This window comes from Procambarus clarkii, chromosome 70 (assembly GCF_040958095.1).
Source record: "Procambarus clarkii isolate CNS0578487 chromosome 70, FALCON_Pclarkii_2.0, whole genome shotgun sequence".
In the NCBI taxonomy this organism is placed as follows: domain Eukaryota; kingdom Metazoa; phylum Arthropoda; class Malacostraca; order Decapoda; family Cambaridae; genus Procambarus; species Procambarus clarkii.
In genome coordinates this window covers 24,873,702-24,896,201 of record NC_091219.1, presented here as the reverse complement: position 1 = coordinate 24,896,201, position 22,500 = coordinate 24,873,702, and the positions used below count along the sequence as shown (strand labels likewise).

Here is a 22,500-nt window from a genome sequence, read left to right as displayed (position 1 = left end):
GTCACCTCCTGGCTGCACGACAACACCTTCAACATCTACCCGTCCCTGCACGGAGGTACGTGTTTCGTGCCTGTCCCTGAATATATATATATATATATATATATATATATATATATATATATATATATATATATATATATATATATATATATATATATATATATATGAAAATGAAAACTCACACCCCAGAAGTGACTCGAACCCATACTCCCAGAAGCAACGCAACTGGTAACTACAGGGCGCCTTAATCCGCTTGACCATCACGGCCGTCAAAAGGAAGTGATAGCCGAGGCTATTTGAGCCACTTCCCCGACGGCAACTCGGATGGTAATCTTGGGCATAGCATTTCACCAAATCACCATTTCACGAATGAGGTGATTTGGTGAAATGCTATGCCCAAGATTACCATCCGAGTTGCCGTCGGGGAAGTGGCTCAAATAGCCTCGGCTATCACTTCCTTTTGACGGCCGTGATGGTCAAGCGGATTAAGGCGCCCTGTAGTTACCAGTTGCGTTGCTTCTGGGAGTATGGGTTCGAGTCACTTCTGGGGTGTGAGTTTTCATTCGCATATAGTCCTGGGGACCATTCAGGCTTGTTCGCATTTGTGTTCCTCACGTGTGCCCCAAAGAATGAGGTGATTTGGTGAAATGCTATGCCCAAGATTACCATCCGAGTTGCCGTCGGGGAAGTGGCTCAAATAGCCTCGGCTATCACTTCCTTTTGACGGCCGTGATGGTCAAGCGGATTAAGGCGCCCTGTAGTTACCAGTTGCGTTGCTTCTGGGAGTATGGGTTCGAGTCACTTCTGGGGTGTGAGTTTTCATTCGCATATAGTCCTGGGGACCATTCAGGCTTGTTCGCATATATATATATATATATATATATATATATATATATATATATATATATATATATATATATATATACAACAGTTGCCCAACTTCCGGGTATGTATTTACTGCTGGGTAAGCAGAAGCATTAGGCGAAAGGAGACATGCCCAACCATTTCTGCCCCGCCCGGGAATCGAACTCCAAATCCCTTATTGTGGCTATAGAAACGCAGCCAACTGTGCTACTAAAAACGGGTCAGAGGTCACAGGTAAGGATGCGTAAGGGTGAAAGAAAACGGGTCAGAGGTCACAGGTAAGGATGCGTAAGGGTGAAAGAAAACGGGTCATGTTGTGATGATTCGTGATGAGACGGTAAATTAGGTATTCATCACCTCTAAAGAATAATTTACGACAACTGATGAACTGATGAAGAGTTAACTCAACAAACAAGTAATTTGACCTCATTTTCAAAATTAGTGACATATAGCGAGTCGTGTTTTCATGCCTGGACGAGGCCCAAGAGCTGTTGTTCAACTCTGTAAGGCAGCACATGTAGGTAAGTTCACCCACACACACACACACACACACACACACACACACACACACACACACACACACACACACACACACACACACAACACACACACACACACACACACACACACACACACACACACACACACACACACACACACAACACAACACACACAGACGACATAAAAATAATGTTCCACGAAGTATGAACTATCAAAAACAATGCAGAAAATAAATACATAAAATATACCTAAAAATCTTGATTAGTTCATCCTTGAAACGCGTAGGTTTTTCAAACAGAAAACGAGAGAAAGTAATAATTTTTTTCACAGGATTAATTAATAAAAGTCTGCCTGTTGCTTCGTGTAAATTATAACTAATCAATTCATTCATTGTAAATTACGGAATAAATTGTATACAATTAAATATCACACAATTGTATGAATGTTTGAATATTGTATAATTGCAGAATGAATTGAATATTTAAATTTTGTAAATCTTTATAAGTGGAGTAGAATACTCATACGTAGATGTTATTCTATTTTTCGGTGTATATTAACTTAAGAAGATTAGTTTACGTCTGAAGTATACCCAGGCTTATAGTATACTCGCTGTTGGTGAGTAGACTGTTGTGAAACGCGATTCGTAGTCCTGGGGTTCCGGGTTCGATCCCCGGTGGAGGCGGAGATAAATGGGCAAAATGTTTCTTTCACCTTGATGGCCCTGTTACGTAGCAGTAAATAGGTACCTGGGAGTTAGACAGCTGCTATGAGCTGCTTCCTGGGGGTGTGTAACAAAAAGGAGGCCTGGTCGAGGACCGGGCCGCGGGGACGCTAAGCCCCGAAATCGTCTCAAGATAACAGCGTACATGGCTACCATACTCAACCATTCTTAATTACACATATCCAACATATCACCATATAATATCACCATCTCACCACCACATCACACTCACCATCTTTGTCCTGGGCTGCTTTCCTCAATGTATTATTGTCCTCCTGAGTGCTTAGTGGGGGTCCTGAATAACCTGTCTGTCTGTCTGTCTGTCTGTCTGGTTGGATGTTATTAGGAATGTTGGTGATGTTTCTATATGCTTCTATATGCATACGAATAGTTGTTTTCACTGCATTAGCTCGTCTGTATTTCTCTCTCTCTCTCTCTCTCTCTCTCTCTCTCTCTCTCTCTCTCTCTCTCTCTCTCTCTCTCTCTCTCTCTCTCTCTCTCTCTCTCTCTCTCTCTCTCTCTCTCTCTCAACACCTGATCTTCCATAAATTCACTCCATTATATCCTAAGTGTTCTCTACTTGCTCTCTCTCTCTGCCTCTCTCACCCTCTCTCGCTGATCTCTTCCATCGTTCCCTCCCTTCCCACAAGAGGAGAGGAGGAAGCGAAGGAGGAGCAAGAGGGAAGATGAGTGAAGGGAGAGAGCGAGGAGAGCGTGAAATGGAATAAGGAAGTAAAATGAGAGGGTAATGGAGCGGAAAACACGGTGGAGACGATAACAACAAGAGGAGGAGAAGGAGAAGAAGGAGGAGGAGGAGGAGAAGGAGGAGAAGGAGGAGGAGGAGGAGGAGGAGGAAGGAGGAGGAAGGAGGAAGGTGAGGAAACGTAAGAACAGGAGAAAAATGGGAATTAGGAGCAGGAGCGATTAAGGAGAGAAACATGTAGATGAGAAACAAGGGATTACACACACACACACACACACACACACACACACACACACACACATACACACACACACACACACACACACACACACACACACACACACACACACACACATACACACACACACACACACGCACACACACATACATACACACAGAAGAAGACAGAAAAGTTAGGGGACACATGATCACTACGTACAAGATTCTCAGAGGAATTGACAAGGTAGATAAAGATAGGCTATTTAACACAAGGGGCACACGCACTAGGGAACACAGGTGGAAACTGAGTGCCCAAATGAGCCACAGAGATATTAGAAAGAACTTTTTTAGTGTCAGAGTGGTTGACAAATGGAATGCATTAGGCAGTGATGTGGTGGAGGCTGACTCCATACACAGTTTCAAGTGTAGATATGATAGAGCCCAGTAGGCTCAGGAACCTGTACACCAGTTGACTGACAGTTGAGAGGCGGGACCAAAGAGCCAGAGCTCAACCCCCGCAAGCACAACTAGGTAAGTACACACCAGCTGACGACAAACATCAGAATAAAACTGGAATGTAGAACAAATTGCTAATTACGACTCTATTTTTCGACGAGTGAAAGAAGTCACAAACATTGCACCCTCACCCCCCCCTGCTCCCTCACCCCCCTGCTCCATCACCCCCCTGCTCCCTCACCCCCCCTGCTCCCTCACCCCCCTGCTCCCTCACCCCCCTGCTCCCTCACCCCCCTGCTCCCTCACCCCCCCCCCTGCTCCCTCACCCCCCCCTGCTCCCTCACCCAGGCCCAAGTCCCCTTTAAGTCCTGACTAAGAGCTGCTCTCTGACCATAACCATTCAGCTTGAATGGTACCCAAGCATCAGTATTATCAACAGTACTCTAATGGTTGACAAGAGGTTCGAACCCGCGCTGCCAGGGCGTCACCCACTAGCAAGCACACTGTCATACCCACTGAGCCATGGGTAACGCTGTAAAAGGTAACAAAAGGTGTTCTGGTGAGTGGCAACAAATATATTTCTCAGTGAGGAAGATGACATCTTGGAGATGAAGTCGAACCCCAACCACGTTTTGAGCCTAGCTAGCGAGGCAGCCACCATAAAAAAAAATAAGGAGTGCAGCTATGAGATACATCTCGCACCTCGACAGCACTGGCTGGAAAATTTTATATTAAGCTGAAATTCGTTCCCAAAGAGTGTTTATTGAGAGAAGGAAAAAATACATCTCAAAGGGATAGAGTAGCCTAGGCTATTTCTACCCCCCAATTTGTTCCTCATCTTGACTATGCAACGCTTTCCTGGATCACCAGGCACCCCGCAACCATTTATCAGAATGCTGAACAAGCCCTCAGAACCGGGTGAGAAAGTCTTGACCCGCTATGGTTGAACTGGTTCGTATATTAAAGCCTTCGACATTGGAGAAATGTTGGCGGGCTTGATAGTAGGCATCCATCAGTCTCAGGAGACTATGGAGTAGCGCTCTGGTTGTCGGTCTGGAGTGGCCTCTCCAGGGCGTAGAGCCAGGGTAGATTGATACCGGGGAGAAGCTGTGACCCATGCAGCAGGTCCTCCCCTCTCCACGGCGCTGAAAGTCTCCAATGGAAGGACAAACGCCAATACGATTGGTTCCAGCGCCGTCGCAGGAACAGTCAGGACGAGGTTGAAGGCAACAGCGAACTGCCTTATGGGGCTCCAGCTCCGGAGTTGACCTCGAAGTTGGTAAAAGAAGACAGGGACTCGGGACCTGGAGACCGCCGTGGTCGGGGCCGGAGAAGAACCACCCCAGCAAGGGCAAGAACGACCCCAGCCTCCTGAAGCAGAGCCCGGGGGGCCGCACGAGCCCCAGGAGGTGGACGGCCCGGTCCCGCACCTACGGGTTCCTGACAGAGATCAAGTTCTTGCCATATACAGTTATCTCCAGTCGCCTCATCCTATAACATGAATGTATCAATAAAATAAAGTTGATTCCCAAAACAAACAATAAGTTTCAAGGGAATTTTTTTTCTAGAGTTTCTAGAGGTCTACGTCACATGAAATGACGTAGGATAATAGCTCTTAACGTCCAACTTCATCAGGAATATGAATACCATAAACCCTAGTGAACAAATCCACAAGGGTTCGAACCTATACACCGAGTGTTCGAACCTATGTGCATAGCTTCGAACCCTAATCAAGGGCCCTTGTGTATTGTTTCATTTAGATATATTACGTTAATGTGGTTTTTGTGTGTAAACCCCTAGTCTTGGTTCAAGAGAGAGAGAGAGAGAGAGAGAGAGAGAGTCAGCTAGAGAGAGAGAGAGTAAGACAGAGTGAGACAGAGAACTCAAAGCAACTCAGACAAAAACTTACTCATCTATTTCAGTGTAGCCAAAATCAACAATGATAGAGGCTGCTGGAGCCCCGAGATCATTTTTCCATCAAATTAGCAACAACTAATTATTCGCTCGTGAACGAAAAGTTGGAACTGAAAAAAATATCAATATAAATTAGCTGCGAATTTTTGTCTAACTGTTTTTGAAACCCGACGATATCAAAGGGGACAAATACTTTCGAGTTGATGATTCGTCGGTTATTTTGTAATTTATGTTCTGTGATGTTTTTTTTCTGTTTTGTAGAGCGTGTTTGTGTGTGTGTTTGTGTACTCACCTAGTTGTGCTTGCGGGGGTTGAGCTCTGGCTCTTTGATCCCGCCTCTCAACTGTCAATCAACTGGTGTATAGATTCCTGAGCCTATTGGGACCTATCATATCTACATTTGAAACTGTGTATGGAGTCAGCCTCCACCACATCACTGCCTAATGCATTCTATCTGTTAACTACTCTGACACTCTCCTGAGTTGAACTTAAGTAGCCATTTTCTAGACCATTCCTCCAGTTTGTCCAGGTCGTCCTCTGTTTATCTTCATCTGTCTTGATTCTTCTCATAACTTTTGCATCATCAGCAAACATTGAGAGGAATGAGTCTATACCCTCTGGAAGATCGTTTACATATATTAGAAACAGGATGGGTTGATTGACCAGTTGATTGACGGTTGTACAGAGCCCTGTATTCACCTAGTTATATTCACCTAGTTGTGCTTGCGGGGGTTGAACTTTGCCTATTTATACCTATTAATTGTTAGGTACCTACTTATTGTTAGGTAAAAAGGGCATTCAGGGTGAAAGAGACTTTGCCCATTTGTTTCTGCCTGGTCCGGGAATCGAACCCGGGCCACAGAATTACGAGTCCTGCGCGCTATCCACTCAGCTACAAGACCCCCTGTGGGACTAGTGGATTAGTGGGACAGTGGAGTCCCACAGTCACCTGTGGGACTCCACTGGTAACTTCTCGCCACTCTGATGTCTCTCCCCTCACAGTTACTCACAGTTTCCTGTTGCTTAGATACTCCCTTATCCACTGGAGCACCTTACCTTTTACTCCTGCCTGTTGCTCCACCTTTTATAACATCTTTTTATGGGGTACTGTGTCAAAGGCTCTCTGACAGTCCAAGAAAATGCTGTCTGCCCACCCTTCTCTTTCTTGCCTAATTTTTGTTTCTTGGTCATAAAATTCCATTAAGCCTGTGAGGCACGATTTACCATATCTGAACCCATGTTGGTGGTGCGTTACAAAGCTATTTCCCTCCAGATGTTCTGCGAGCCTTTTCCTCACGATCTTCTCCATCACCATGCATGGTATACAAGTTAGGGAAACTGGCCTGTAGTTCAGTGCCTCTTGCCTGTCACCCTTTTTGTATATTGGGATTACGTTAGCTGTCTTCCAGCTTTCCGGTAGGTCTCCTGTTTCCAATGACCTGTTAAACACCATAGAGAGTGGCACACTTAGTGCTTCTGCACCCTCCTTTAGTATGTGTGTATTTATATGATTTTGTTATGGAGAGCTCTCTCTCTCTCTCTCTCTCTCTCTCTCTCTCTCTCTCTCTCTCTCTCTCTCTCTCTCTCTCTCTCTCTCTCTCTCTCTCTCTCTCTCTCTCTCTCTCTCTCTCTCCCTCTCCTCCCACCACGCCAGGACCGGCTAGAGACAACTTGCATCACTAAGAAAGCAGATAAAAACTTCTATCCCATAATAGTGTAAAATACTTTAAGCTGGTGGTCTCTACAAATCCAGTTTAAGCTCCAGAAATGTTTCTTTCCTCTTGGAGGGGAGGAGGGGGAGGGGAGGAGGGGGAAGGGTTGTGGGGTTGGGGGAGAAGGGGGAGGGTTGTGGGCTTGGGGGAGGGGAGAAAGCGTATGCACATTATGTAAATCTTCCTTTGAAGGGACCATTTTGAGGGACCATTCCCTGGGACACATTCCGTAAGACACACACTGCGTAAGACATCACTCGCAGTGGTAAAGTTTCTATAGTGTGTCCTTGGAAACTATTAATTATAATTTTATTTTTCATACCTTTTTTGTCGAATATTTTAAGATGTACGTATTATACATATATATATATATATATATATATATATATATATATATATATATATATATATATATATATATATATATATATATATATATATATATATATATATATCTGGTTTTACGTTCGTCGGTTTCTTTATTTTTATCATCCAGAATGTGTAGCACTTATCATTCTTTTTCATGTCTCATTCACTCTTCCAATTTTATTAACACTAATTCTGCTTTAAAGTCGCTAGTGTGGCTTTTTTTTTAATTTATAAGATGAGTTCACTGTGATCATTGGAGATTTATTATTAAAATATTTACGTGTAATGATTATAGAAAAGTAAGTAATTATTAATGATTAATTATATTGAATATAAATTAATGATAACTATTGGAGATTGTTGATAACTGAAAGTTATTCACTTATCTTATAGCTTATACACATTAATTCTAGATTTTAACATATAATTTTTGTATCCATGATTAGAGTATCAAATTATCTGAAATATATTTTTGTATCAAATTATTATTTAGAAAATAATTATAAAAGTATGATTTAGGATAATGTTAAACTAAGTAATATGTCTCTCACATGTTCGAACGTGTGTCTCAAAAGTTCGAACACGTCTCTCAAAAGTTCGAACATGTATCTCACAGGTTCGAACGTGTCTTTCATAATTTCGAACATGTATCTCAAAAGTTCGAACATGTCTCTCACAAGTTCGAACACGTCTCTCAAAAGTTCGAACATGTATCTCACAGGTTCGAACATGTCTTTCACAAGCATATTCATACAAGCTGACAAGAGTCACTCTTATTGCTGCTAAGAAAAAATTTAACGACAGTTTTCTCTAATTTTATTCATTTATAAGCCTTTATTAAGCTCAGACTTATATTTTTGTATTTCATTAGAAATTTATAAAAAGTATATTGGTATTTAAAATCAATTTTTAATCAAATAAATTCGATGGTGTTGAGTCGGTACGAGATCTCTTAAGTAGCTCAAAGTACTTTTTAAATAGTTTTCAGTACTTTGTAAGTAGTTTTAAGTACTTTTAATTACTTTTGGTAAGTTGTAAGTGTTCGAAGCGCCTTTAAGGATTTCACTAATTCCAAATAGTCTTTTTAACTGAATATGGAACAATAAAGAAATGCTAAGAGCCTTCAGGCTTAGGCTCAGTAAACCCGAGTTTTAAACTGTTCTGTTTAATATTTTGTGGGAGAGAGAAAGGGAGAGGGACACAGAGAGAGAGAGGGAGAGAGAGAGAGAGAGAGAGAGAGAGAGAGAGAGAGAGAGAGAGAGAGAGAGAGAGAGAGAGAGAGAGAGAGAGAGAGAGAGAGAGAGGGACACAGAGAGAGAGAGAGAGAGAGAGAGAGAGAGAGAGAGAGAGAGAGAGAGAGAGAGAGAGAGAGAGAGAGAGAGAGAGAGAGAGAGGGACACAGAGAGAGAGAGAGAGAGAGAGAGAGAGAGAGAGAGAGAGAGAGAGAGAGAGAGAGAGAGAGAGAGAGAGAGAGAGAGAGAGAGAGAGAGAGAGAGAGAGAGAGAAACAGAACTTGGCCTGAACATTGGTGTGTTTATTTAACCTCACAATTAGATACAATGGCAAAATTTATAAAATGTTTTTTTATACATGTTGAAGAACTGTTCGGATGTAGGTAACATGGGGTCCACACGTATAGAACATGGGGTCCACACGTTTAGAACATGGGGTCCACTCGTATAGAACATGGGGTCCACACGTTTAGAACATGGGGGTCCACACGTATAGAACATGGGGTCCACTCGTATAGAACATGGGGGTCCACACGTATAGAACATGGGGGTCCACTCGTATAGAACATGGGGGTCCACACGTATAGAACATAGGGGTCCACTCGTATAGAACATGGGGTCCACACGTTTAGAACATTTTTTTCCACACAAGAAAGGCATGAAAGATAATTGACGAACATGCTGCGAGAGTGTCAGTGTAGAGTGAGTGACTGAGTCAGTGTAGAGTGAGTGACTGAGTCAGTGTAGAGTGAGTGACTGAGTCAGTGTAGAGTGAGTGACTGAGTCAGTGTAGAGTGAGTGACTGAGTCAGTGTAGAGTGAGTGACTGAGTCAGTGTAGAGTGAGTGACTGATTCAGTGTAGAGTTAGTGACTGAGTCAGTGTAGATTGAGTGAATGAGTCAGTGTAGATTGAGTGAATGAGTCAGTGTAGAGTGAGTGACTGAGTCAGTGTAGAGTGAGTGAGTGAGTCAGTGTAGAGTGAGTGACTGAGTCAGTGTAGAGTGAGTGACTGGTTCAGTGTTGAGTTAGTGACTGAGTCAGTGTAGATTGAGTGAATGAGTCAGTGTAGATTGAGTGAATGAGTCAGTGTAGAGTGAGTGAGTCAGTGTAGATTGAGTGAATGAGTCAGTGTAGAATGAGTGAATGAGTCAGTGTTGAGTGAGTGAATGAGTCAGTGTAGGGGAAGTTCTTTCCGTAGGAAAACGGGAAGAACTGGATAATACAATAAAAATGTAATTAGAGGGGAAACAAGAGGAAAGGGAAGTTGATAACAAGGCATAAAGCAATAACGGCCGCTGATAGAACCTTAATACCATGCTAATGGACATGAGGGGACGACACAGAATACAAGAGGAAGACAATTACACCAAATAAATGGAAAAAGCAATAAAGAATAAAAAAACAGATCAAAACGAAAGGTGAGATTACACTTTGATAAATATAATTACAAAATACTAAATACAAAAATAATCTGATACCGAAACAAGCGAAGAATTATATTACATTAACTAAAAAAAACACATAATAATCTGTATAATTTATGCATATACTCATTAATATATCTATAAATAATCATTTGCTCATTAAAAAGTAATTGAGAAAATTAGCGAGGCGGACGTGTTAGAAATTGGCTGTTATCATGCTAATGCTTTGCAAACGGGGTCCACGGATCCAGCTGTTTGTGTATACAGGTTCAGTTCTTTGTAAATTGATGAAAGCAAATGATGATTACCCCTACTGCTTGTTCCCTGACGACAGGGAGATCTTTGCCTCGCTGGGAGACAGGGATTTCTGGCTCCCTGACGACAGGAAGATCTATGCCTCGCTGGGAGACAGGGATTTCTGGCTCCCTGACGCCTTTAAGGTCTATGCCTCGCTGGGAGACAGAGCTAATTGGTGTACAAATAACTAGCTCTCTCAGACGAATAAGATACATAGCTGATTCATAGTTAAATTATTGCCTCAGTGACAGATAAATATTTCTGGCTCTATGACAGATTATTGGCTCTCTGAGGGGCCATAACTGCCGTACAGACAGACACAGAGACTACTACAGTCTCTCTGTATTCTCTGTGCAGCGGTGAGGAATAACATCTCTCTGACAAACAGGTATTACTAGCATATAGAGATGAAAACACACAATTATTAGTTTTTTCTATGGAAAAACTAAGGATTGTGTCCCTCCGTGTCTCTGTTTTTGTTTTCCCACTACTCGCAGAAACAGTTCGTGTTTGTTTGTTTGTGTGTATGTGTAGCGGGTCTCGGTTTGTGGCAATGTTTCTTGCAACAGGTCATAGGTATATTCCAGACTAATGGTTATGTTGGCTATTGACTGTGCAACTAGTGTGTGCAGGGGAGCCGGTCGGCCGAGTGGACAGCACACTGGACTTGTGATCCTGTGGTCCCGGGTTCGATCCCAGGCGCCGGCGAGAAACAGTGGGCAGAGTTTCTTTCACCCTATGCCCCTGTTACCTAGCAGTAAAATAGGTACCTGGGTGTTAGTCAGCTGTCACTGGCTGCTTCCTGGGGGTGGAGGCCTGGTCGAGGACCGGGCCGCGGGGACACTAAAGCCCCGAAATCATCTCAAGATAACCTCAAGATATGTCGTGGTGCGCTTTTTAGGGTTGAAGACATGATAGAGGAGGGGAGGGAGGTTCTCTGATCTCCCACATGCCAGCACTTACCTGATCTCCCATGTTGTGGTGGAATGCCTTTCATCACCATTTCAGTAATATACACAATTTGTCGCTTTTTTACTTAAGTTTATTCTAAATTACATTTTAGTGCATAGCGTTAAGGTGGGCTGCTATGCAGGTAGGTTCAAGTGCATTGAGGTGGATGGTGGCCTACTGTAGTGGTGCTGGAGCAGGTGTGTACTTCAGGTGTACTTTAGTGCGGGGGTAAGAAAGTAGGTCACTTTATTGCCTTTCATAAAGTCAGGAGGCTTCTAGCGGCAGCCATAAGTTAAACGTAATGTAGAGTCTCCCCGGGATGGTGTTGTGGGTGGTGGCCCATGTGGGTGGCCCAGGAGGGTGGGCGGCCCATGTGGGTGGCCCAGGAGGGTGGGCGGCCCATGTGGGTGGCCCAGGAGGGTGGGCGGCCCATGTGGGTGGCCCAGGAGGGTGGGCGGCCCAGGAGGGTGGGTGGCCCATGTGGGCGGCCCAGGAGAGTGGGGGGCCCATGTGGGCGGCCCAGGAGGGTGTTGTGGGTGGTGAGAGTGTGGACCAACTTGGCCCACCTGCTCTTGACTAATGTAACTCCAGGAACTTGGACACTTTAAATTGAATCACACTTCGTGTATGGTCTAGATTTTGGTGCAACATAGTTAACAAGAGAAATATTTTTCATATTAAGCATTAGAATACAACAAATACAAAACCAAGATGATATACAGTATTTTATTAAACTTAATTTTATACACATGATGTATTCTTTTACATCAACAGAGCAAGGGTTAGTTGGATTATGTTAATTATATTTATTCAACTGTACACTTCAACACCTGTGCACTTATAAACATCTACACCTGCACACTAACAGAACTGCACAAATACACACCTGTATATATATATATATATATATATATATATATATATATATATATATATATATATATATATATATATATATATATATATATATATATATGCGAACAAGCCTGAATGGTCCCCAGGCATACATGCAACTGAAAACTCACACCCCAGAAGTGACTCGAACCCATACTGCCAGGAGCACTTTGCAACTGGTGTACAGGGCACCTAATCCACTCGACCATCACGACCGGACAAAAGCTGACGGTAGCCGAGGCTATTTGCCCATCAGTATTTGATAAAATACTATGCCCAAGATTACCATCAGAGTGCTAACGACCCTCTCCTCCCCCCAGACACACAGGGACCCCCACTAACGACCTTCTCCTCCCCCAGACACACAGGGACCACCACTAACGACCCTCTCCTCCCCCAGACACACAGGGACCACCACTAACGACCCTCTCCTCCCCCAGACACACAGGGACCACCACTAACGACCCTCTCCTCCCCCAGACACACAGGGACCACCACTAACGACCCTCTCCTCCCCCCAGACACACAGGGACCCCCACTGACGACCCTCTCCTCCCCCCAGACACACAGGGACCCCCACTAACGACCCTCTCCTCCCCCCAGACACACAGGGACCCCCACTAACGACCCTCTCCTCCCCCAGACACACAGGGACCACCACTAACGACCCTCTCCTCCCCCAGACACACAGGGACCCCCACTAACGACCCTCTGCTCTTCCCCCAGACACACAGGGACCCCCACTAACGACCCTCTCCTCCCCCCAGACACACAGGGACCCCCAGTAACGACCCTCTCCTCCCCCAGACACACAGGGACCCCCACTAACGACCCTCTGCTCTTCCCCCAGACACACAGGGACCCCCACTAACGACCCTCTCCTCCCCCAGACACACAGGGACCACCACTAACGACCCTCTCCTCCCCCCAGACACACAGGGTCCACCACTAACGACCCTCTGCTCCCCCAGACACACAGGGACCACCACTAACGACCCTCTGCTCTTCCCCCAGACACACAGGGACCCCCACTAACGACCCTCTCCTCCCCCAGACACACAGGGACCCCCACTAACGACCCTCTCCCCCCCCCAGACACTCAGGGACCCCCACTAACGACCCTCTCCTCCCCCAGACACACAGGGACCCCCACTAACGACCCTCTGCTCTTCCCCCAGACGGGAAGTACCACATGACGAGTGAAGGGGAACTTCACGTGCTGGAAGTTGGTCCTCAAGATGGGCTCTCAAGGTTCCAGTGTCGGACCCTCCACCAGCTGACTGGCAGCAGCCAGCTGTCTCGAACCCCGGCCAGGATCATCATCACAGGTGAGTAGCCAGCTGTCTCTTCCCTTTACCAGCTGACTGGCAGTATAGCCAGCTGTCTCGAACCCCGGCCAGGATCATCATCACAGGTGAGTTGCCAGCTGTCTCCCCCCTCTACCAGCTGACTGACAGTATAGCCAGCTGTCTCCCCCTCCACCAGACAAGGGCCAGTAGCCAGCTGTCTCCCCCTCCACCAGACAAGGGCCAGTAGCCAGCTGTCTCCCCCCCCCCCACCCCCACCAGCTGTGGGGGTGGGGGAGCATTATAGCCAGCTGCAACACCAGCAACCCCCCCCCCCCCCACCTCCATGCTCAGGATCATAAGCAGAGAGTGAAGGCAGTGTGGCGTTATCTCATAATATCCGGCTGTTATCTTGGATGCTGCGTCTGTGGCGAGATGGGCGGCCCCAGAGGTGGGAGATGGGCTGATGCTCTCTTGCTAATTATCTCCCGGAGTCACTCTCCGGCGGACCCGGGGTATATATATAGCACTATCTTGCTCCCAGACGCAGCTTACGTCTAGCGAGACGCAAGCGCGTGTGTGACGTAGCTGGGTGACGCAGGACGTTCTTCCACGATGCTTTTTTAACTTGATCTGTTTAGAATTAGAATTAGAATAATAAACATGATTGGTAACACCTTCATAACATCAGTCTAAATCAAACTCACATGCAGGCGATGAGTCACAATAACGTGGCTGAAGTATGTTGACCAGACCACACACTAGAAATTGAAGGGACGACGACGTTTCGGTCCGTCCTGGACCATTCTCAAGTCGATTGTGATGAGGACAGGTAGGGACAGGCATTAAATAGGCAAGAGAGAGCTGAGGAGGAAAGTCAGGTGTAGGGGATAGTAGTAATGAGAACTGCAGCAGGCCTATTGGCCCATACGAGGCAGCTCCTATTATAACCACCGAAGGAGATAGTAATAGGAATAAGAAGAGGATAGCAAGGGAGCGTAGAAGACAATGAACAGAAAAAGGGAGAAGAGAGAAAGAAAGGGAAAGAGAAAGAAAGGGAAAGAGAAAGAAAGAAATGGAAGGGGGAAAGCTTATGTTAAGTCACGTTTGTTAGAAAGATTAGAGCATTTGAGTATATACTGTGAAAGGGAAGAGTCCACAGCAACAAAGCCAGGACTCAAGTTCATGTTGGGTACATTGTTAATAAGAGCCGATTCTACAAGACGGCGTCTGTGTAGAGTAGAGGCAGGAAAGATTATTTTGGAGGAAGACCAATCAATGGGATGATTAGAATCCCTCACATGGCAGAAGAGAGCATTGTTAGTGTCAGCAGACTTAACACTTCTCTTGTGTTCTTTAAGTCTGTCATTCAGTGTACGGCCAGTTTCGCCAAAGTATTGGAGAGGACAAGATGAACAGGAAATAGAGTAGACACCAGCAGCATTAGAAGCAGGAGGAGCAGTGTGAACTAGATTGCTACGAAGTGTGTTAGTTTGTCGAAAGGCGAGTTTAATGTCAAGAGGACGAAAGGTATTGGTAAAAGTTTTGAGTTCAGATATGAAGGGAAGGCATAGTACAGTGCTACTAGTGTTGGAAGCAGGTTTAGGATGAAAGAAATTTCGTTTAGCTTGAGAGTAGGCACAGTTGATGAAATGCAAAGGATAACCAAGGCAAGAGAATGATTTGTAGATAAAGGCAATTTCAGAATCATATCTTGCCCGTCAATTTCTAGTGTGTGGTCTGGTCATCAAACTCACATGTTTTGTTTACAATCAGATTCCATGGTTGGTCTCTTATCTGTGCTAACATGGTTGGCCCCTTATCTGTGCCTCCATGGTTGGCCCCTTATCTGTGCCTCCATGGTTGGCCCCTTATCTGTGTCTCCATGGTTGGCCCCTTATCCGTGCCTACATGGTCCCCTTATCAGCCCTCATGCTTCCATTTAGTAGCCTCCATTCATATATTCCTTCTCTTACCGCTCTTCATATTTTCCCGCGCTATTTTAAACGTCTCGTATTTCCCGCGCTCGCCTCCCGCCCTCAAATTGTTTTCCCGCGCTATTTTCCCGCCTTCATATCTTGCCCTCGCGCCTTGCCCGCCACTTTATATACACCTGCTTATATCTGTCTTATATACCTGCCTCATGTCCTTGCTTAATATCTATTCGTTATGCCCTGCGGTATATCCTAGAACTTATATCCCTTTGCTATATTTCCCCTCGTTATATTCCTTTATTATATTCCTTCGATATAGTCCGGTATTATTACATGTGATGTATATAATATACGGTATATTTTGTCATATCCTTGCTTTATTTCGTCTCGTTATCCTTATCAATAAAAGAGACTGGCTGTGTCTCTGTCTATCCACAGAGTGAGGCTTGAGATTAGCCTCACAACTTTTCATGATGACACATGGGTGGTATGGGAGGGTCACAGGCCATATAGCGCCCTCTTCAAGAATTATCGGCTCCTATTTTTGGTAGAGAAATCTGAAATGGTTTTTTTTTTCCACGGAGTGTTTTCAGCTGTTCGTAATATTACCTTTTTTATTAGAGAGAGAGAGAGAGAGAGAGAGAGGGAGGGAGGGAGGGAGAGAGAGAGAGAGAGAGAGAGAGAGAGAGAGAGAGAGAGAGAGAGAGAGAGAGAGAGAGAGAGAGGGAGGGAGGGAGGGAGAGAGAGAGAGAGAGAGAGAGAGAGAGAGAGAGAGAGAGAGAGAGAGAGAGAGAGAGAGAGAGAGGGAGGGAGGGAGGGAGAGAGAGAGAGAGAGAGAGAGGGAGGGAGGGAGAGAGAGAGAGAGAGAGAGAGAGAGGGAGGGAGGGAGAGAGAGAGAGAGAGAGAGAGAGAGAGAGAGAGAGAGAGAGAGAGAGAGAGAGAGAGAGAGATAGAGAGAGAGAGAGAGAGAGAGGGAGGGAGGGAGAGAGAGAGAGAGAGAGGGAGGGAGGGAGGGAGAGAGAGAGAGAGAGAGGGGGAGGGAGGGAGGGAGAGAGAGAGAGAGAGAGAGAGAGAGAGAGAGAGAGAGAGAGAGAGAGAGAGTGAGAGAGAGAGAGAGAGAGAGACGTTTTGTGTTAATTTCTCGTGTATAAAATCGTGTTATATTCCCATATTGTGTCTCCGTGCCTTTTTCCGTATTATATTTCAGTGTTATTTCCCAGTGTTATTTTCACGGTGTTACATTGCCCCTTATAGCATTTCCAGTCGGGTAAGATATCGTTTTCTTTCATTTAGAAGGCAAAGGCCACCGCGATGGTTATCGTGTTATCACCCCCAGCTCTAAACTCTGATAAGATGCTGGGTGACTGACACTTGCAGCCCCCTCGCCAGGTTCTTACAAGATTTACAACCACCCGAAGAACTTCCCAGGAAGTTATGTAAGAAAATGGACTTTTGATAACGCTCGGTTTAGGCAGTTTGAGAATATATGTCCAACGGAATCTCTAGCAGGATGGGGTGGGGGGGGGGTGGCCGAGGTGTGTGTGTGTGTGTGTGTGTGTGTGTGTGTGGTGTGGGGGACTCCTGGAAACATTATATATATTCGTGGTGTGTTTGGTATATGTGTGCGTATGTATATTATGCGCTGAGCTGAGAGGGTATATATTTATATATATATATATATATATATATATATATATATATATATATATATATATATATATATATATATATATATATATATATTTATATATATATATATATATATATATATATATATATATATATATGTATATATATATGTATATATATATATATATATATATATATATATATATATATATATATATATAAATATATGTACGCTTTCGCGTGTTACAAATGCGTTAAAGTCATGCGTTTTTCTTAGTACATGCCCCCCCTCCCCCCCCCCCCCCTCACACACACACACACACACACAAAGGGTGGCCGAGTGGACAGCGCTCTAGACTCGTGGACCTAGCGACTGAGGTTCGGTCCCCGCACCCGCAGAGACAGATGGGCAGAGTTTTCTTAACCCTGATGCCCCTGTTACCTAGCAGTAAATAGGTACCTGGGAGTTAGACAGCTGCTACGGGCTGCTTCCTGGGGGTGCGTGTGTTTGTGTGTGTGGAGGATAAAAAATAATTAGTTAATAGTTAGTAACAGTTGATTGATTGACAGTTGAAAGGGACCCTCTCAACTGTCAATCAACGAACCAACGCACGAACCAAGTCACGAACCAACGCATAATCCTCACGCAACTAACGACAGGTCGTCTCCTCCTTTCTTTCTGGCTTCCTAGTTGATAAGGAGGAGGAGGAGGAGGAGGAGGGGAACAGGATTAAGATCCCCGAGTACAAGGAGTCTGAAAGGAAAAGAAGATCACAGGATTTTAGAGTGAAACCCCCCCCCCCCTGATCCTATCTTCATCCCACAGACCTGAGGCCCTCCATCCTGTCCAATTCTTTGTCTCTCTCGAATTCAATTTCCAGCATCTCGCTCTGAGATCCAGTTTAATTCCGCTCCATATCTCATAGGATTTGTTCTCGTTCCTATAGTCTCTCCAGCATGATTTCCAATCCCATTCGTAGCTGTAAGGATCCAATGCCTTTTCCAGTATCCTATACCATCAGCTCCCATTCCCAGTCCCTGAGAGCCTATTCCCAGTCACTGAGAGCCTATTCCCAGTCACTCAGATACCATTACCCATTTCCTTACCCCTAAGACCTACAATCCAATTTACAGACACTAGAGAACCATTAACATATATTTTCAGATCAGCTGTGCTCGCTTTGGGCTGGATGGTTGACTGTTCCATTGTGAAAGAGTATAACACCCTTGTGAGTTTACACGAGTATTGATCTGGTTAAATTAGAGAATATATCACATTTAGGTAACCCAAGAATTTTTTCCAAATGGATTTTTTTTTATTTTCGATTCTTGGAGAGTATATAGTAATTGTCATATATTTTTTTTTGTTGGGGGGGGGGGGAATATTATAGAATTTGAAAATGTCTTCCACGTGAGATTTGGAAATTCTTCTTAGAAAATGATAACATTATTCTTCAAGAATTGTTATTGTCGTGAAAGAGTTTTCTTCCTGATAAGAAGCACATAATCCATGTTCTCTGGGGACCATTAAGATAAGAGTGTAACCAACTGCAAGCATATCCATGGTTCCAGAACTGAGAAGGCCTGGAACCAGCTGCATGCTTATCCATGGTTCCAGAACAGAGAAAGCCTAGAACCAGCTGCAAGCATATCCATGGTTCCAGAACTGAGAAGGCCTGGAACCAGCAGCCAGAACCCCTCTGAGGTTCAAGAAATCCCACTTGATAATCCAGTACCGAGTTAGTCTGGAACCAGCAGCAGCCAAAGGCCATCTAAACTCCTGCCTCGTGTATGCCTGGAACCAGCAGCCAGAAATGATCCGAGATTCCAGCATTGAGGGAACCTGGAAGCAGCTTCAAAAGGCCACCCGGGGCTTCAGGGCTTAGTGAACCTGATCAAGAGGTGCCGCTGCCTGGCTCTCGTGGACGGTGGCCTCTGATTGGCCGGCTGTCTATAACATATTACTTTGTGTTTGGCTTGCGGTGGTCTGTGATTGGCTGACAAATACAGGGGAGAAGACCTATATTTTGAAACCTATTGTATGCCTGTTTTGTCATTCTGATATTCGTGTATACATTGATTGATATAAAGAGCGCGGTTATAGCAAGGTGATATCGGGCAGTATAAGCATTGAGGTAATTATTTCTGGACTTCCAGAAGCCCTCTGGAAGTCCAGAAAGATGCAGTCAATCTAGCAATCCCGTTTTTTTCCCCTGATCCTTGTCAGTTTACCGGTTTGACAGGTTGAATGTTTCGACTAATTGCAACCTTGCTGATGCATGCAATTTTTTTCTCCAGATGGTTCGTAAGGTATATTGTAATTTTCTATGTAATTGGTATTTTTGTTGTGTAGTGTTTGGTGGTGAGGGCAGATAGTGCAATAGTGGCACCATGTTTGTCTTTTTTCTGTCAGGCAATTCCCCTCTTCTCTTTAAGGATGGTTGTTTATCATAGAGAGTACCTCCCATGCTGTACTCCACACCCTCCCATGCTGTACTCCACACCCTCCCATGCTGTACTCCACACCCTCCCATGCTGTACTCCACACCCTCCCATGCTGTACTCCACACCCTCCCATGCTGCACTCCACACTCTCCCATGCTGCACTCCACACTCTCCCACGGTACGCTCCACACTCTCCCACGCTACACTCCACACTCCTTAAAATGCCATTACCGCCTCTTCTTTGTGTCGCTGAGTTTCTGGGAAGAAGAAACTTTGATCTGGAAAAATGTGAGGCTATCAGGTGGTGGTGGTGGTGGTGGTGGGGGTGGTGGTGGTGGTGGTGGTGGTGCTGGTGGTGGTGGTGGTGGTGGTGGTGGGGGGGATGGTGGGGGTGGTGGTGGTGGTGGTGGTGGTGGTGGGGTTGGTGGTGGTGGTGGTGCTGTTGTTGTTGGTGGTGGTGGTGGTGGTGATGATGATGGGGGTGATGGTGAGGGTGGTGGTGGGGGTGATGGTGGTGGTGGTGGTGGTGGTGGTGGTGGTGGTGGGGGTGGGGGTGGTGGTGGGGGTGATGGTGGTGGTGGTGGTGGGGGTGATGGTGGTGGTGGTGGTGGTGGTGGTGGTGGTGCTGTTGTTTTTGTTGTTGGTGGTGGTGGTGGTGGTGGTGGTGATGGTGATGGTGGTGGTGGTGGTGGTGATGGTGATGGTGGTGGTGATGGTGATGGTGGTGGTGATGGTGGTGGTGGTGGTGCAAGGGAAGATGTGAGAGCCTCGAACGCGAGCCAGGACAGTGCTCACCTACACACACACACACACATCTCAGAGTCTTTTATAGATATTTCTTCCTTATTTTCGAAATGGAATCAGCGCACACATCTCTGTTTATGACCTGCCTACTCTCTGTCTCTCTCTCTCTCTCTCTCTCTCTCTCTCTCTCTCTCTCTCTCTCTCTCTCTCTCTCTCTCTCTCTCTCTCTCTCTCTCTCTCTCTCTCTCTCTCTCTCTCTCCTTATACTCTTTCTTTCACCGATACAGGCGGATACAGACAGACGCGAAGCAAATACAAAAAATATTTATATTTATATGTACACAGAGATTCTGGCGTACGATGCAACTCCATGCTCTCTGAAGATGCGTTTTTAAATTGTTGGAAAATGCAGGCGTTGGGGCGTGGAGGATGTGGTGCTGGGGGCTGGGGGAGGTGCTGGGGGCTGGGGGAGGTGCTGGGGGCTGGGAGAGGTGCTGGGGACTAGGAGAGGTGCTGGGGGCTGGTAGGGGAGGTGCTGGGGGCTGGGGGAGGTACTGGGGACTGGGGGGATGTGCTGGGGGATGGAGGAAGTGCTCTGAGCTGTTAGGGAAAGTGTTTGGGGACTGGGAGAAGTAGGGGGTGGGAGATACTAGGAGGAAATGTGTCTCCAACTCTTATTTCCAAGTCTTGGCACCATTGCTCCTCTTGCCTGTTTCCTCAAAACAAGGGTTCGTAGTGTTTATCGACCCTGACTATCTAAGGACTATTCAACTCCTTCCGTTGACCCTCCAAGTCAGTGGCTCCTCCTGACCTCCGGGGGATTTGCCTCCACCTCTGGAAAGGAATGACTTCTTGACACAGCACACACTGCCCAACCGTCTTCCATCTGGATCAATTTGACACTGCAAACGCGTTAAGCTTATTTTACTGCGTGTCTTCCCCTATAGTCTCGAACCATTGCACACTGCCAACTGTGCACTGTTCTGAGTCACGGTACGGTGGTGCAGCTCGGCACAGTACGCCGGGTTGCACAACGATATCATCAGGGGAATTGACAGGGGTAGACAAGGATGAATTATTTAACACGGGTGGTACACGCACAAGGGGACACAGGTGGAAGTACCCAAATGAGCCACAGAGACATTAGAAAGAACTTTTTCAGTGTCGTGGGAGTTAATAAATGCATTAGGAAGTAATGTAGAGGCTGACTCTATACACGGTTTCAAATGTTGGTATGATAGAGCCCAATAGGCTCAGGGACGGCGCCAGTTGATTGTCAGTTGAGAGGCGGGTAGCAAAGAGCCCGGAGCTCAACCTTCACGCAACCACAACTAGGTAAGTAATTACGCTCCCACGTGACGGAATGGATATCGTTTTATCCTACAGGTTCCAGCAACCTAACTGGCCTCAATGCTCGTCTTGAGACAGCCAAGTGAACCCTTAACTCCTCCCTCTTCGGGGAGGGTCCTGGAGTGACTCAGTTCTTGCGACAGTTCTTGCGACAGTTCTTGTGACAGTTCTTGCGACAGTTCTTGCGACAGTTCTTGCAACAGTTCTTGCGACAGTTCTTGCTTCTTCCTTGACTTTCCATAGATTCTGACGCCTCCCTGCTACCTTGCACACTCCTGTAGACGGAGCTCACCCGCGGCGGCGTCCTCCAGATCAGGTCTCAGAGTGATTCCTGGTGGCAATCTTCTCATCATTGTATTATCTTAAGCTCGCGAATCACGCGGCCCTTGCGAAGCTGGAACGGCAACGCCATCTAGAGACCTCCTACAACCACCTCTCATTATCCCCCTTTGCAACTGCAGGTCCTGGACTTATGACGCTGTCATTGCAGTGGTGATCAGACTCTTCCAGTCAACCCAAAAACGTTGGCTGAGTAGGCGACCTGAGCTGCGTTCATATGTCGACTTGTACACAATGTTGTGTGGACAGGGACCCGTTACTTGGTGGTGAGTGACAGGGAGGGAGAGTGTAAGGAAGGGAGAGTGACAGGGAGGGAGAGTGGCAGGAAGGGAGAGTGACAGGGAGGGAGAGTGGCAGGGAGTGAGAGTGTCAGGGAGAGAGAGCCCCGGCCACTCTCTCCTGCATGCTGGCCTTCTCAGCTGATCCAAGACTCCCCACCCCACCATATTTTATATATATATACGCATCGTAAGATGCCTTATCACCCCGGAATATTTTTTTCCAGCATTCGGAAAC

The 22,500-nt window shown here is 45.9% G+C and overlaps 1 protein-coding gene across 1 annotated transcript in view; it reads left to right on the top strand.

Annotated features, from left to right (window-relative positions):
• The window catches only part of LOC138349797 (cell adhesion molecule Dscam1-like), a 150,714-nt gene that overhangs the window by 80,832 nt on the left and 47,382 nt on the right, over positions 1-22,500 (top strand). The window contains exons 4-5 of the mRNA XM_069311553.1: positions 1-55; positions 13,436-13,585. The exon at positions 1-55 is cut by the window's left edge and continues 107 nt beyond it. Coding sequence (XP_069167654.1) covers positions 1-55; positions 13,436-13,585 — 205 coding nt within the window. The remainder of the gene's footprint in view (positions 56-13,435; positions 13,586-22,500) is intronic.